The sequence below is a fragment of the Serinus canaria genome, chromosome W (genome assembly GCF_022539315.1).
Source record: "Serinus canaria isolate serCan28SL12 chromosome W, serCan2020, whole genome shotgun sequence".
In the NCBI taxonomy this organism is placed as follows: domain Eukaryota; kingdom Metazoa; phylum Chordata; class Aves; order Passeriformes; family Fringillidae; genus Serinus; species Serinus canaria.
Window position 1 is genome coordinate 10778073 of NC_066342.1, and position 15574 is coordinate 10793646.

Genomic DNA, 15574 nt, shown 5'->3' on the forward strand with positions numbered 1-15574 from the left:
TCTACTTGCTGTGTCACCACGGTCTTACATCTGCTTCATGCTACCTGCCCATCACAATAGCCCATGAATTTCCCCACCTCTTGACCAGATGCCACCCGCTTTGGAGAAAGTCTGACTTTCTGGGGTAACTTTGGTGATCCCCCATGGAAAATCCCTCATCTGCCTCACCACCACCATGATGGACGGAGGATTGAAGCCCCCTCCCAAGGACTGAGACTGAGACCCTTATAATTCCAACACAGGGGCACTACCTCATAGAAATCTGGGACTATTGAAGTGACAGTTCATTTAAGGACTTTCTTTGTTTACAAATTGTTTTTCTGTTTACAAACTGCTTTTCTGGTAATTGGGTTTTTCTAATGGTTCTAAGGGTTAAATGGTTTCTTAGTGTTAGAGTTAAGTTGTAACTTGTACCTATAAGTAGTTAACCTTTGGCATATTAGCCTGAAGGATTGTGATCTTGCCTAACAGCTCCTGGAAGTGAGTGCTACAACTCCAATGGTACATGAGACAGATCAGTGGCTGAGGGGAGCTAGGTTTGTAAAATTTGGTGGAAAACCTCATTCAAATTAGACCCATGCTGTCTTCTGTCACCCTGTCTGCAAAGGGCCCTTGCAGTTAGGATAACAGACAACATTTTGCATTTTTTATTAAAAAGGAAAGGAGGAATTGTTACAGTACAATAGGTTGGATTCAAACCTATACAGGGGACCCTCAGCTAACCCTGTTCAAGCTTAGATGCAGGCACACCACTGGCCAGAGAGAGATCTCAACCAATTAGCTGTTTTAACACGGGACTTTCAAACCCCCTATATAAGAGTCTTCCATAATAAACTGCTGCTGTTTGTCTCATGATCTTCGGAGGGTTCATGTCATTTGTCTGTCTCTGACCACAACCTCACGTACCAATTTTTCAGCATAAATATGCCTCTAAAGTCAAGCAAACCTGACTGTCGCCGACATGTTTTATGAAAAATCCTTTACTTAGGATTTTTCCCTTCCTGAGAGCTGAGAGGCCTCAGGAACAAACTGTAAACAATTCTTATCTGCCGCTGTGGAATGCAACAGAGGAAATCTGTGATTGGCCCCGTCAGACTGTTTCCAATTAAGAGCCTATCACAGAACACCTGTCCGGCTGGTCTCGGTCTGAGAAGACTTGTTTTGAGATTCCTATGCTATTCTTAGCTTAGCCTTGTAGTGAAATCCTTCTCTCTATTCTTTTAGTATAGTTTTTATATATTATCTATCATATAATAATAAATCAAGCCTTCTGATACATGGAGTCAACTTTCTCGTCTCTTCCCTCATCTTGGAACCCCTGAGAACGGGGTAACACCTGACATGCTATTGACAAAGATTGTGATGACTAGTTTGATTTTTGGTATAAAGGACAGCAATGGGCAGCATTGTTTTCCCCCCTGGTGTAGCAGCAAGAAAAGCTTTAGGATTACTTAACAAATTAGGTTATTGTCTAGCTAGACAAACTACTGCTATGTCCTTAGCATTAACAGGACTTTTAGCTGATGTTGATTCTATTAGACATGCTATTTTGCAAATTAGGGCAGCGATAATTTTTTTGCTTTTAGCACAAGGACATGGATGTGAGGAATTCAATGGAATATGATGCATGAACCTGTCCGACCACTCTCAATCAATCCATGCAAGCATTCAAGCCCTGAAAGAGGGTGTAAACAAACTGCAAGTAGATGATGGATTTGATTGGCTAGGTAGACTTCTGGGGGATTGGGAACTTGGTGGATGGATAAGAAATTTAGTTAAAATAGGCTTATATGTATTAGGCATTATATTATGTATTGTTATGGTTATTCCTTGTATTTTACAGTGTGTGAAAAAACTAATAGACAAGTCACTTGAGTGTATTTTTAGTTGAAAGGAAAGGGGGAGGTATAGACAGTAAGAGAAAGTACAATGGAACTGATAAAGGAGCCTGATATCTTAGGCCTGATCAAGCAGAAACCATGGGAGAGACAGACACAGATCCCTGATATAGAAGTGACCAAGAGACGTGTTGTGAAACTTTGCAATAAGATAATGATTACCAGGTAACAGATGTCATGAAGAATGTCAATGGGAAATTGTTACCAAAAATAGAACCCTATATAAGTGCCAAACAAGTCAACCCTATATAAATACTTTGTATTCTCAATAAAAATCAGCTTCTTATCCAAGTTCAGATGTCCCCATCTCTCCATCGCCAATATTAAGCAACCTGGTCTAGTGGAAGGTATCCCAGCCCATGGCAGGGGGGTTGAAATTAGATGATCTTTAAGGTCCCTTCCAACCCTTTAACATTCTATGAAACTACTTTCCATTTTAATGAAGTAGTAAGCGATATATATAACACATTTTTTGTTTTACTGAAAGAACAAAAACATTGCTAACTTGATAACTTCCATTCCTAAATGAGGAAGCATCTTCACTAAGGTAGTATTTCAGAGCTCTCTCCTTGGAGCTTCTTACAAATAAAACAGGAATACCTAACTATGCTATGCATGAAGCTACCTTTTTTTTAAATTCTACCCACTGTTCACTTGTCAAAGTGGTCACCTTCTCCATAATTCTATCTTGAAATCTGGAGTCCATGATGGCTATCTCTATCTGCAGTCTTAAACTTATCAGTATTCTATGTAGCAATTGTCACTCATACACAGGTTCATGTCAGGGTTTTCAAGCTAGAATAGTGAGTGCCATCTTATACATGGAATATTAAACCTCAATAGATGATTTTGCTGAGTCTGCAGAAATATGAATAAAAGCAAGTTATCAGGTTAAAGAGTCATAACTTCCCCTTAAACATTTACAATACAAAACAGCAGTTCATATCAGCAAATATTTTTCTTGCCCAGAGAAGTCAATACCGTACAGTTTTTGCAAACTATTCTGCAGGTAAACAGGCTTTCTTTAGCACTCTTAAATGTAGAATTTCACAGAATTTTTATATGAAACATATATATTTGTTTTACTCTGACCACCAGTAGATACTTCATTGGCTACAGGAGATCAGAGCCAGAGCTAAAGCCAAAAAAACAGAAGTTGAATTTTTCATCTCAGACTATAAACCAGGGACAAGCTATATAAATTATTTCTTTGTTCTGCATATTTTCATTAAAATTAACATTCCAGCCTCCTCTGATCAGGTATCAGTTAACATTTTACCTAATGTTTCTGATTGTTGCTCTCTTCATTGGATCTACTTGCAGCATGTATTTCAGAAGACTAGATACAGATGGATTCAGGTATTGAGGGGTATAAAAGATACCATCGCATATCTTCTTAAAAAGGGTTGGCACGTGATCGTCATCAAATGGAAGTGTTCCACATAACAAAGCATAGAGAATAACTCCACTGCTCCAAATATCTACTTCTGGACCTGCATATAATCTGGGAAAAAAGTTAAATATTAGCAATTTGTGCTTAATACATTTAAATAGATTTTTTTTCTACATTTTTAAATCGTATCATGTTAATCAAGAGTATATGAACTTTGGACAACTAATCTGCACTTACTATACTATTCAGTACTATGCCTTGAACTCTAGTGTCTTTCCTTTTCACAAATGTAAAGGAAACTAGAAAAGTACTTAGTTTTCCTCTCTATTATATAAAAATAATCCACAGAAACAATTTAAGATAATGGCAAACTGAAAGAAACTTGTAGCTACTACCAAGAAAGCCAATGTTATACATTGCTATCACTGTTTGAGTGCAATCTATGTAGTCATCTAGCCTCCAAGTCTTGGAGGCTAAGAAGTTTAAGACAAGTCCACATAGCAGAACTTGCCACATCTTCTATGCTATTGCATGAATAAAACATACATTTGGCCTCCAGTCAGCAAAAGATATTAGGGTAGTGAGCTGAAAGCAGCATATTGGACAATCACTGAGCAAATTCAGACTGAATGTAGATTCTACAGCAGATATTTCACTGCTACTCAAGTTCACAGAGACTTTGCCTGTGTTTCTATCTCTACCTCTACTTCCAAGATCTGAGCTGTAAATGAGATTTTTTAAACCAATTCAGGAACACTGTACACACTGTATTTGGGACATCAGACATCACCTCCACCTTACAAAAACTATTCAAAGCTCGGTCAAAGTCCTAAATATTTATGAAAAATTATCAAGGCATTTAAGAGTTCAGCCCACAATTTCTTAGTATAAAGCTTGTGAATTACACTATTTTGTAGCCTTTAGAATTAAGCAGCAAAATGACTGAAGTACATGCACACATGCATCCAATAGAAAAGAAGCTCATCCATGTATCCAGTAGAAAAGAAACTACCTTCCTGAAATTACTTCTGGTGCAGCATAGTTAGGGGAACCACAGCTTGTTCTTAAAATTCTCCATCTGACATCATATTTGATAGACCTGAAAGTATATAACAGTAACTACTAAAGATTCACAGAGTAAAGTGATTTTACACTAGAAAAGATCACTGGTAATTCAAATTAGAAAGTTAACTAATTTATCTCAGTAAAGAGGCAAAATTGTTTGGAGTGATTGAAATTTTTATATGAGAATGACACACGATCCTGCATTTAGTTTACCAGAAACTTGAGTAACATCAATCCATTATTGCACACAACCTAGGAATGTTCAAAAACATATTAATTCCAAGACAAAAACGAATCCATTCTACATTACACAAGTATGGTAGAGAACAAAGCTGCTCTAAAGGAGAGAGCAACATAGTAATATAGGATTTTGGTCATTAACACAAAAGTGTCTTAAAAACCATATTCTCTTCTAAATGCCAAAGAGGAAGATGCTACCACAGAATTGCCTAAAATTCTTTAAGAGGTTATATAGAATAAGGGAACTCAGGAGTGCACACAGCCTTGCCACAATTTAGACACCAACACTGCTTCAAGTGGTTTCTGAAACACTGCAATTTAAAAATCAAGCCATACTAAACACTGTTAGTGATTAGAGTGTACTTTGGAACTAAGTCATCCTCATTCACCACTCTGGCATACCCTATAATCAGTAAAGAATTACCATTTCTAGAATAGCTGTGTAAAATATCTTTTAGTTTCTTCAGTGAGAGCTGCATAATCAAAATCAGTACAGGCCAGCAAACTCAGCCAGAAATTATGCCCTTACTGGGGGGGAAGAATATGAACGAACACAGCTCGGCTAGTTTTCATGCACCCACATACTTGAACATCATGCTTTTAAGTTATACTTAGAATACTCAGCATTACCAAGCCTCTTTCAGACACCTCGAAGTGTTTTACAAGGGCAAGTATTTTCTACTACACCTACAAGACTTTGAATACTTTACTATGCTTATGTGGTCAGATTTCCCAATACAGACATGTTATAAATAACTATGTAGTTGTTGGCTTTTGCTATTATGTATTGGCTTTTGCAAGTTATTTTGATATAGTACAGTTTGTAATCACTTTTAACTACTTTTGGTATAGTATAATTTGTCAGCTTTTTGTGGCCAATGTCCTGGCCCCTGTGTAGCTTGTGTTCTCAGAACATCATTTATAGATGATATTTTAGTTTATAAACAGTGTGATAAGCATATATTATAGTTTTGGCTTTTGCAAAATGTTAACTTTTACAGAAGTAGCTGTAGCTGTGAAATAATAACTAATGCTTTTATTTTCATAACTAACTGACAATAATGAGAATAACTCATATATTTGTGAAATAGCTAATGTTGATTTAAAGTACTTGTGGAAATAACTAAAACACTGTGCATGGTCAGATAACATTTAAGGAATGGATGTGATTAAAAACTCCTGCCATTGACCCTTTGACTATTGATAACTGTTGCCTGCTGAAACCACAGAGCAGGGGGGCCGTTGTGAGGAAGTGACACACGACTATCAAAATCACAATATACATTACTGCATGTACTCTAAAAAGGGGGGTCAGGGGTCAAACCAAGCTAAAGAATTCCCAGAACATTTAAACTAGTTCAAAGAAATGTTTGAATATGTATAATTTTTCTGAATATGTATTTAACCAATGCAATGGAAAAAGTATATAAGAGTTGTTATGATTAATCGGCATGCCTCTGGCTATGGCTCCGCACCCAGCGCTGTTTACTGTCCCTTTTATCCCTTATAAAACTTTAAAAAATTTTAAAGAGCGAGGCTTGTTTCTCACATACAGTTCCAAGAACTAGCTACCAGTCCTCACAGCAGCTGTGTTGAATAGCTAGTATAAACAATTAAGCTTCTGATTACTTAAGCAGCTGTTATAAATTACAATATAGTATTGGCTTTCGCATTTATGTATTAGCTTTTGCATGTTATTATTAATCACAAAGATTTTGATATGGTACAATTTATAATTTATTTTAACTGCTTTTTGGTATAGTATAATCTGTCAGTTTATGTATGCACCATATAGCTTATATAAATAGTAGCATGATAAATATATCTTAGGCCTTAGCATAATATTAAAATAAAGACTATGTAATGTTAAAATGCTTTTATTAATACAACTAACTCAGAGAATGGTGTAAAATAATTATGTTGTTTCTCACATTTGTGGACTATCTTATCTGAATGATAAGATAACAGTGACAAAAACCAGAGCACCAAGAGAAGAATTCACTGACTCTTCGTTATCAGAGAGTGTAAAAACAACAAGATGGAACCATGAGAAAAAAGAAAATACATTGATTTAATCTACAGGATGGCATGCAGACAAGTCAAAGGTTAAAACCAAGCAAAAGAATTCCTGAAACATCTGAACTCACAGGAATGTTTAAATAATGTATAAACGCTCATGAATATACATATAATGCATGTAATATAACAGTATATAAGAACATTGTTTTCGGTAGTGTGTTTTTGGCATATTGCCAAACACCCCAGTGCTGGATATTGTCCCTTTTATCCCTTATAAAACTTTTAAAAATTTCAAAGAGTAAGCTCTGTTTCTCATAGCAGTTATATAACTAAAAGCACAGGAATTTGCAAAACTGTTCTTATTTTACCTTTTATGCTTTAATTACATTTTTCAGTCACATCTCTAGAGCTTTTAAAGTGAAATTAGAGCAGTTTCTTAGAAACAGTGTATTTTACTAGAGCAATGTAGTTCTTAAACATGATGAACTTTCCCTGCACTGTACTTAAAAGAGAGCTAGGCATCTGCATTTTATAGATAAAGAAACAGACAATCAGAGAGTCAGTTTTGAAGTGGCAGGGTGGGGAACTAATTCTACTTAGCATTATCAGAGAAAATATTAAGCTGTGTCTTTAAGAACCAGCAGTGCAGCCAGGAAGAGAATGGGGGGGGGGGGGGGGGGCGGGGGCGGGTAGGGTTGTGTTTTGAGGGAGCTTTTAGAGTCTGTTGGAACAAGCAGCTTGCTCCCTTTTGCCGCATGGTTTTTGCTTTGCTGGCTGTTTGGACTTTGCTTAAGTGGAGGTTTTTTGGGCTTCTCTTTTCATTTGTTTTTCCTTGTCTCAGAGACACTGCAGTGAGCGGGTTTGAGCTGCCTTAGGGTGAATTCCGCAGCTGCCGGTCTGCAGCCAGGGCATTGCACCGACCTCCCCGCTCCGGTCCAAGTCGACGGTGACTTGTCACTTGTCAGCAGCGCCCGGCCAAGGAGAAAAAACTATGGAAGTGGAGACTTTAGCAAAAGCTGTGACGAAAGAGAGAAAGGCGAGAGCTCTGCTTCAAAGGTGGTTGTTTTGGGTTTGCAGCTGTAGCCACTCGTAAAGACTACATTTAGCAATTAGAAACTGTTTTGACCTGAACTTTGCAAACTGCCGGCAGCAAGAAAAGTGAGCGAGGTCCTGCAGTCGGGCCAGGATCTAAATTAACAGGATCTAAATAACACCAGAAATGTGATCAGATATAAAATAGCAATGCTTACCAAAATCAGCTATCTTGGCATTCATGTGTGCATCAAGCAGCACATTTTCAGGCTTCAGATCTCTATGTACTACCATATGCCTGTGACAGTAATCCACGCCAGAAAGGATTTGCTGGAACAGACGTCTACTTTCCTTTTCATCAAGCTAAGACAAACAAAGGTTTTAAACAATTTTGAGACAGTGGAAGGATAACTTGATTTTCCTCTATATGAATTGAAGGAAACTTTCCAATGACCAAAAGCTATCATTTATAGTTCTGATATTTTATTCAGCAGATGTTATATACTTAGTAATTAGAAATATTAGCACCCAAACATTAACTTTGTCTAATTAAAATATCAATGAACGTAGATATTTAAGAATGATAAAAGATTAAAGTTGACAAAAGCTGATGACACTCAGTATACAAGTGATAAACTTTGGATGCTGCTTATGCTCTTATTAGCAGCTAGCCCTAAACAGCAGACTTAACTGGATATTTCCTATAAACACACCCTAATCCATGTCAAAGTTTGCTCAGTCTAACAACTAACTAAACATATCCTGGCTATCAGGATGGTTTGTCAAAAGTGACTTTAGGACTTTCACAGAAACCAGTCTAATAGTAGAAGAGGGTAATAAGGGCACAACAGTAGCTTTCAATAATAGTTTATAATGAAGAAAGTTTACAGCTACTCCAACTGGGTAACATATCCATCCAGTTTCTACACAGTAATTGTAAATTAACATATCAGTATCATTTATTCTTCAGTAGAGTGGAAAAATGCTACAAAGTCACATACAAAGATCTGAAACATGTTAATATATAACCATTTTTATTTTCAAAACAAGATATAGTCATAAGGTATATTTTAATTGCTAACTGCAAAATTAATGCTGAATACATAACAAACAAACCTTCATTTAACAGGAAGGTTGCAAAAGCAATAACAGAATGCAAGTCATTGATTTGTAGAGTTACACTACTTCTTACCCTTCCATTTTTACAGATATAATCAAACAGTTCTCCTCCTGAAACATATTCCATCACCATGAAAATGTCAGTTGGTGTACTGATGACCTGGTACCTGATAAGAATAAGTATCTGTTAGTCTATGCACTCAGTAAAAGCAGCTAGTTACACTTAGTTAAAACCAAAGTTGTGCAAAGAGTCAGATAAAAGTATACTTGAAAAAAATTAACAGCCCATTTACAGCTACTGGAATGATAATATTTTTCAGAAGTTATTTCCTCTCCTTTCACTATGTGATACCATCGTAGCCAAGATTACCAGGGAATTTGTATTTCCCACAAGGATCAGTCTTTGTGCTTTCAGAGGACTACTCTGAGTCCAAATGTTTTCTGTGAAGCCATGTACAGTGCTGTCTCACAGACATTTTAGTGTTATGAGGAAGGGATTCAAAAGGACTTTGCTAGTGTCTTAAAAAGCACACACCCTTCAACTTTAAACAGGCAAAAACCCCTTGCCTTGTCATAAATAAAGTATACTTCAAGACTTGAAAAAATATTCATGATTATTGAAAGCAATTATATTTTAAAAAGAGACCTAAATTTCTCATTAGTACTTAAGAGTATTGGGTTTATTTTTATCACTATACTTTAAAGTCAGCTTTGAGGTTTTGAAAAAACTAGTTTATGGTCAAATTCTCCACTTAGGAGATTGATATGTTTTCTGCATATCCTTACCTAAAGGTTGTTTACTTTTTTTTCTTCTTCCAGCAGTCAGAAGTGACCAATTTTTAACATAGCAAGAAAATGCACACCGATAAACCTTCAGTCAAAAAATTCAAATACTATATTAAGACAGGAGATAGCAATTGGATGCAAATGAATGCTTCAAGGTACTACACTTAAGCACAAAAATATCCCAATTGTAAAATAATAATTGAATTCACCCATACACTACAGAACTGAAATGTTCTTCCAAGTGCTGATTCTGAGACAAGGGGGAAAAACAGACATGCTCCAGCTAACAAAGTTTTTCTTGACAGCAGTGAGTTCAGACTATCCAGGTGAATGTATGTGTGCATGTATATATGTGTGCATGTATCTATTTTAACAGCTTAGCATTGTAGTGTAACATTACAATAATCTGAATACTATTCTGAAGGAGTCATCTTCAAAGTTAACTTACCTAGCATCTTATAGTCCAAGATGTTTTACCTTTACTAATTTTCTCTCAAATACCTTGGTTGAAAGTGTCATGTACTTGAACATTCTGAAGTCATCACTAAGACACTCTACAGAAATAACATTGTAATCCTTTTAATCCAGAAGCTACAGTGCAACCTCATTTCTAACACCCCTACTGTTAATGACCTCTTCCGTAGTTGTGAAATTACTAAGCTCTATGCTTCAGGCAAACATGAGCAAGCTTATATTTTAGATCTTCATGGTCATTTTCCATCCTCTAGATAGTGAGATAGTGAACAGTGCTGGAAGATAAACCTCTTAGCATCACTGAAAAGAATGAGCCATTCTGCACCTCACATTTTCAGCCTCTTGGAAGATTCAGTCATGTTTCTCTATAGTCAGTTCATTTTTGTAGTTATGGAAAAAGATGTTGTGAAATAGTTACATACCTATAAGTAAGGTTATCAAACCACACAGCATAGATGACCAGAATGCACAAAGAGGCAATTTACATAGGAAAACAAGATGCGTTCTATTGCTAGAGGTCAAAAACCACAACAGGAGATGCTCCAAAGGTTTTTATTTAAAGCATGGTATAAAAAGAAAATCTTTGTGAGGCAGCTTTGCAACTGCATATATTGGTAAAGCATTGTATGAAAAAATTTAATAAAGCATGCTGTTTCAAATTAGACATTGTCTAATTTGTAATATTCAGCTGAAATAATCTCATTACCATTATGCCAAGTATCTTGAGCTGCTACCTAGTGTTGCAGATAGGTAAAACCTTACAAAATGAAGGCCTTGTAAAATCATGGCTCACTCCTGTTACTTTGGCTAAGTAGAAAAGGCCTATGGGAGTGACTCAGCTGAATTAGAGGTAAAAAAACAAGTTATATAACCATTGTGTGTTCACATTGTGGTGTATGGTGGTTGGTTGGATTATGTTTGTTGTATTTTAAAAGTATGTAACTGAGAAAAGCTCAACTGCTTAAAAAGGCCTGGTTTTTGCAATAAAGGAGCTCTCTTTTGCACCTGCCTGGGGAGTCTGCGTCGCTCTGCTTCTTAAGAACCTAGCAGTTCCCTAATACAGCTAATAGCACAAGCAGCATGATCCAAAGTCACCAGCAAATCTATCTACACAACAGTATCAATTATAGCTCAAATGCTATCTGCATTCAGGCTAATAACCCTTCTGTTTTGGAAATGCAGGATGACCAACTGAAAAGCGTGGGACCCATCAATTTTTCCATCATGTCCTTCGTCTTGACCTTTCTCTCAACATGCAGAAGAGAAAATTCTCCCCATAATTCCCCAAGAAAGAAATTGAAACCTGAAACTTGTTAAGATGACTTAGAAGTTTGGCAGCACCAGAAGTACACATTCTTGTTCCAGCCCAAATTTCTCAATTGGCACACTTACACTTCCTATTTTGTTTTAGCTAAAGTTATATACTTTGGACTCATTCATGAATTCTAACTGGCAGCACTAGCAGCTCTGCAGCCAAACCAATCAGCTCAATAGTCTTCTGAAAACTGACCCACTGAAGAAGTCAGTGTGATCTGACACAATCAAATTTAGCTCCAGTATAAGTGCTGTTGACAAATGAGTGTATAGGGATGGCATATATCAGCGAAAGCAGAATAAAAAAAAAAGACTCTGCCAATAAAGGAAACCTTAATTCCAACACCACAATTAACAGTGAAAGCCACCCACATTCTAAATTTGCCCTGCTAGATGTACAGGTTGACTTTATAGGAAAAGTAAAAAAGTCAATAGTATTTTTAATTTATTTCCTCAGACCAGATACAAGGTGTCTACTCCGGGACATAACTGTATTCTGAACTCTGTTGATGAGCTACTGATCAAACAAATGTAAACAGGCACACTGTAAATATCACATTTATTTAGTTAAGCAGTAACAGCTATATTGAAGAGCTCTGAAATATGCGATCACATTTAACAGACTGCACATCTTTCAGGAAAATCTTGTAGAGCACCATCTACACAGGAAAAAACAGGGCACTGACCAACACAACCCTAAAAAATATTTTGAGTAAAGAAAACACAACAAATTTACTATTGAAGTACCCTTTACAATCTTGTACTGAACTCAGTTTCCAAGCAGAAACAAAGCTCAAATGTTACCAGAAAAAAAACAGATGCAGCAGCTAAAACAACTGAGATAGATGTTACCATAAGCATCCATCATGCTACTACCTTCTCTATACCTGCCCAAAGAATTTGTAAGTAAATAACTAATGGAAGCCCTCTGCCCTGCAGAATAATCAGTTTTGTGAAAATGCATTACAAAGTACACCAAAATGGTTACATAGTTGAAAACTGGTTACTTTCCCTAAAGTATACCACGAATAGTATTGCCCTTTAAACATGTTTCAGACCAGTGAGAGCAAGGAACTACTGTTTAAATAGATATTATTATAGCAAGCAAAACTTACAGTTTAATTATATGAGGATGTCTGAAGAGTTTGAGGTTCTGGATCTCCCTGCGGATTTTTCCTACAACATCAAGGCTGCGAATCTTCTGTCGATTTAGGATCTTCACTGCGACTTTATGCCCAGTTAATTCATGTTTACCAACTGCAAGAAACAAGGCCAAGAAATATCACAGTTAAGATGTAAGCATTCCACATTAGCCCCATTATCCTTGGGGAGGTTGAAAACCAGATGGCACATTGTTTCTTCTGCCCTACTCCAATTTCTCCCAGAATTCTATCATTAGAAGATGAACTGGATATGTAGTAACAAACCTTAAACCTAATGCTCAGAAGTCTTGCTGCATGACTATGTTTTTGCACTACGGTAAACAGCATTTTGCATCCCAAAACACTGCCATCCTTTCTAATTATGGAGACCATTTTCTTTCCCTGTACAAGTAACTTCAAGCTTTTGGCTCACTTGGCAACCTGCTCTAACACACTTTTCTACTTTATCTGCAAGGATACTCTTACTAAGGACATCACCGCTATCCTTTCCTCAAAAAGCCCGTTTCAGCAATTACTCTGAATTACTGCTAAAAGTATCTAATCGGTTTACTTAATAATTACTTATCTGTCTTTGGAGCAGTCTAACCCTAAATAAGCTCCACATTCTGTGCAGCAAACACCAGGGCTTTATTATATAAAATAAGTGACAAAAGTTATATGAAATGCACAAAATAAAATCCAATAGTAACTGTGAGAAGCAATGCAAACATGCAACTTCTTACATTCCTCACTTTCTTTCCTACTTCTGAGAGAGTTTCATTTTTCTTTCAACAGGGGAACTTGAAAATGTAAAACATTTCCTAGACAGGTAATCCTCTTAAATTCCTTAATTTTGCAGGTGCTATTGAAAGTAGGTATAATAGCGTTGCTAAGAATATTTTTCTTAAACTCAACATTGTATTACAGATAAACCACAAAAGGTATCTCTTCCACTAGAAGGCTTCACTATCTGCATCAGTTTCTGCATGCAGTGATATAGCACTAATACTATAATAACTACATCACTTTCATCCACCACCCTGAATCCTACCATCTGAAGACAAGCCAGATTCCAGACACACACCTACATGGTTCATCCTTGTCCACTTGAATGGACATTAGTAACAGACCTGTGCTGAACTCAAAATTAATTACAAAGATTACAAAAATAATCTTCACTTTGCTACGTAATGTAATAGCAAATACAAGTTTTTCCACATGCATTTAATCAAGACAAAAATATTTGTATTTTTTCTACTGTAAGGCAGCTTTGCAGCTTTATTATTGTGTGTATGCTATCACATTAGAACTAAATTGTTAATCCCCTGGGCAGAGCATCTCACAATGGGTTGATGCAATTTTATCAGTCATGCAGTGAGACTCAGTGGCTCATTAACAGAAGATATCTCCCCAGGGAGGATTAGTTGTGGAAGGGATAAAGAAAACTGCCCACCTGGTTCTAAGAGTGGGCCAATTAACAGAGGATAACTGTCCCACCTCTAACAGATGGCAACAGAACACTCATCCCCCACCACATCTTGCCTTTGAAAGCCAAGACATTATCCACCCCTTATTCTATTACCATGTGCATCATGCCCAAATCAATAAACTCTACACAATGTAACCTTACACACAGATCATACTTAAGATTAGGTTTCCCTGTGGTACACAAGCGGCTTCTCCATCTTTATGCATTATCCACCAAGTGTAACCAGGTCCTTGAGCAAAACGGATGGGTTTGCCTTTGCCTGAGGTGGGACTAATCCAAACAGTCTTTCCTAAAATACCTTTCACATGTACCACAGAGACTTTATCTCCATCCACTGTGTGCAAGGGCTCAGACTGGGCAGGACCAGCTCGATTGATGGACCCTTGGGTGTTGCCCATCCAGGTGGCTTTTGCAAAGTTAATTTCCCAATTTCTGAAGGTTCCCCTGCCAAGTGCCTTCAGGGTAGTCTTAAGTAGTCCATTTCACTGTTTAACTTTCCTGGCAGCTGGTGCATGATAAGGGATATGATATATCCATTCAATACCATGTTCTCTGGCATTTATAAGGCCATTCTTGAAATGGGTCCCATTGACCAACTAGATTCTCTTAGGGGTGTTATATCTCCACAGGACTTGGTTTTCCAGGCCCAAGATGGTGTTCCGGGCAATAGCGTGAGGCACTGGGTAGGTCTCCAACCATCCTGTGGTGGCTTCCACCATGGTCAGCACATAGCGCTTCCCTTGGCAGGTTTGGGGAAGGGTGATGTAGTCAATCTGCCAGGCTTCCCCATACTTATATTCCGACCATTGCCCACCATACCATATGGACTTCATCTGCTTAGCCTGCTTGATCACAGCACATGTCTCACAGCCATGGATAACCTGAGAAATACTGTCCACGGTTAGATCTACCCCTTGGTCTCATGCCCATTTATAGGTAGCATCTCTGCCCTGATGACTTGTGGCATCATGGGCCCATTGAGCTAGGAACAACTCCCCCTTATGTTGCCAATCTAAATCTATCTGTGACACCTCTATCTTTGTAGCCTGATCTACCTGCTTATTGTTTTGGTGCTCCTCATTTGCCCAACTCGGGGACATGAGGATTTACATAACAGACTTTCACAGATAGCTTTCTACCCTGGTAGCAATGTCTTTCCACTCCTCAGCAGCCCAGATAGGCTTTCCTCCACACTGTCAGTTGGCCTTTTTCCACCTTTCCAGCCAGCCCCACAAAGCATTGGCTACCATCCATAAATCAGTATAAAGGTAGAGCTTTGGCCACTTCTCTCTTTCAGCAATGTCCAGAGCCAGCTGAACAGCCTTGAATTCAGTAAGTTGACTCAATCCACTTTCTCCTTCAGTAGCTTGTGCAGCCTGTCGTGTGGGGCTTCATATGGCTGCTTTTCACTTTCTTTTCATCCCTACGATGTCATGCGACAGGAACTGTCAGTGAAAAGAGCGTATCGTGTTTCTTCTGCTGGTAGTTCGTAGTACGGTAGAGCTTTTTCAGCCTTACTTGTTCCTGCTCCTCTTCGTCAATGAGACCAAAGTTTTCACCTTCCAGCCAGTTTGAAATTATTTCCTCCAAAATCCCAGGGTGA

At 37.6% G+C, this 15574-nt stretch overlaps 1 protein-coding gene across 1 annotated transcript in view; it reads right to left on the bottom strand.

Moving 5' to 3' along the window:
* The window catches only part of LOC103824837 (5'-AMP-activated protein kinase catalytic subunit alpha-1), a 58502-nt gene that overhangs the window by 22734 nt on the left and 20194 nt on the right, over positions 1-15574 (bottom strand). The window contains 6 exon segments of the mRNA XM_050986361.1: positions 3178-3402; positions 4304-4358; positions 4361-4390; positions 7866-8010; positions 8840-8933; positions 12456-12597. Coding sequence (XP_050842318.1) covers positions 3178-3402; positions 4304-4358; positions 4361-4390; positions 7866-8010; positions 8840-8933; positions 12456-12597 — 691 coding nt within the window.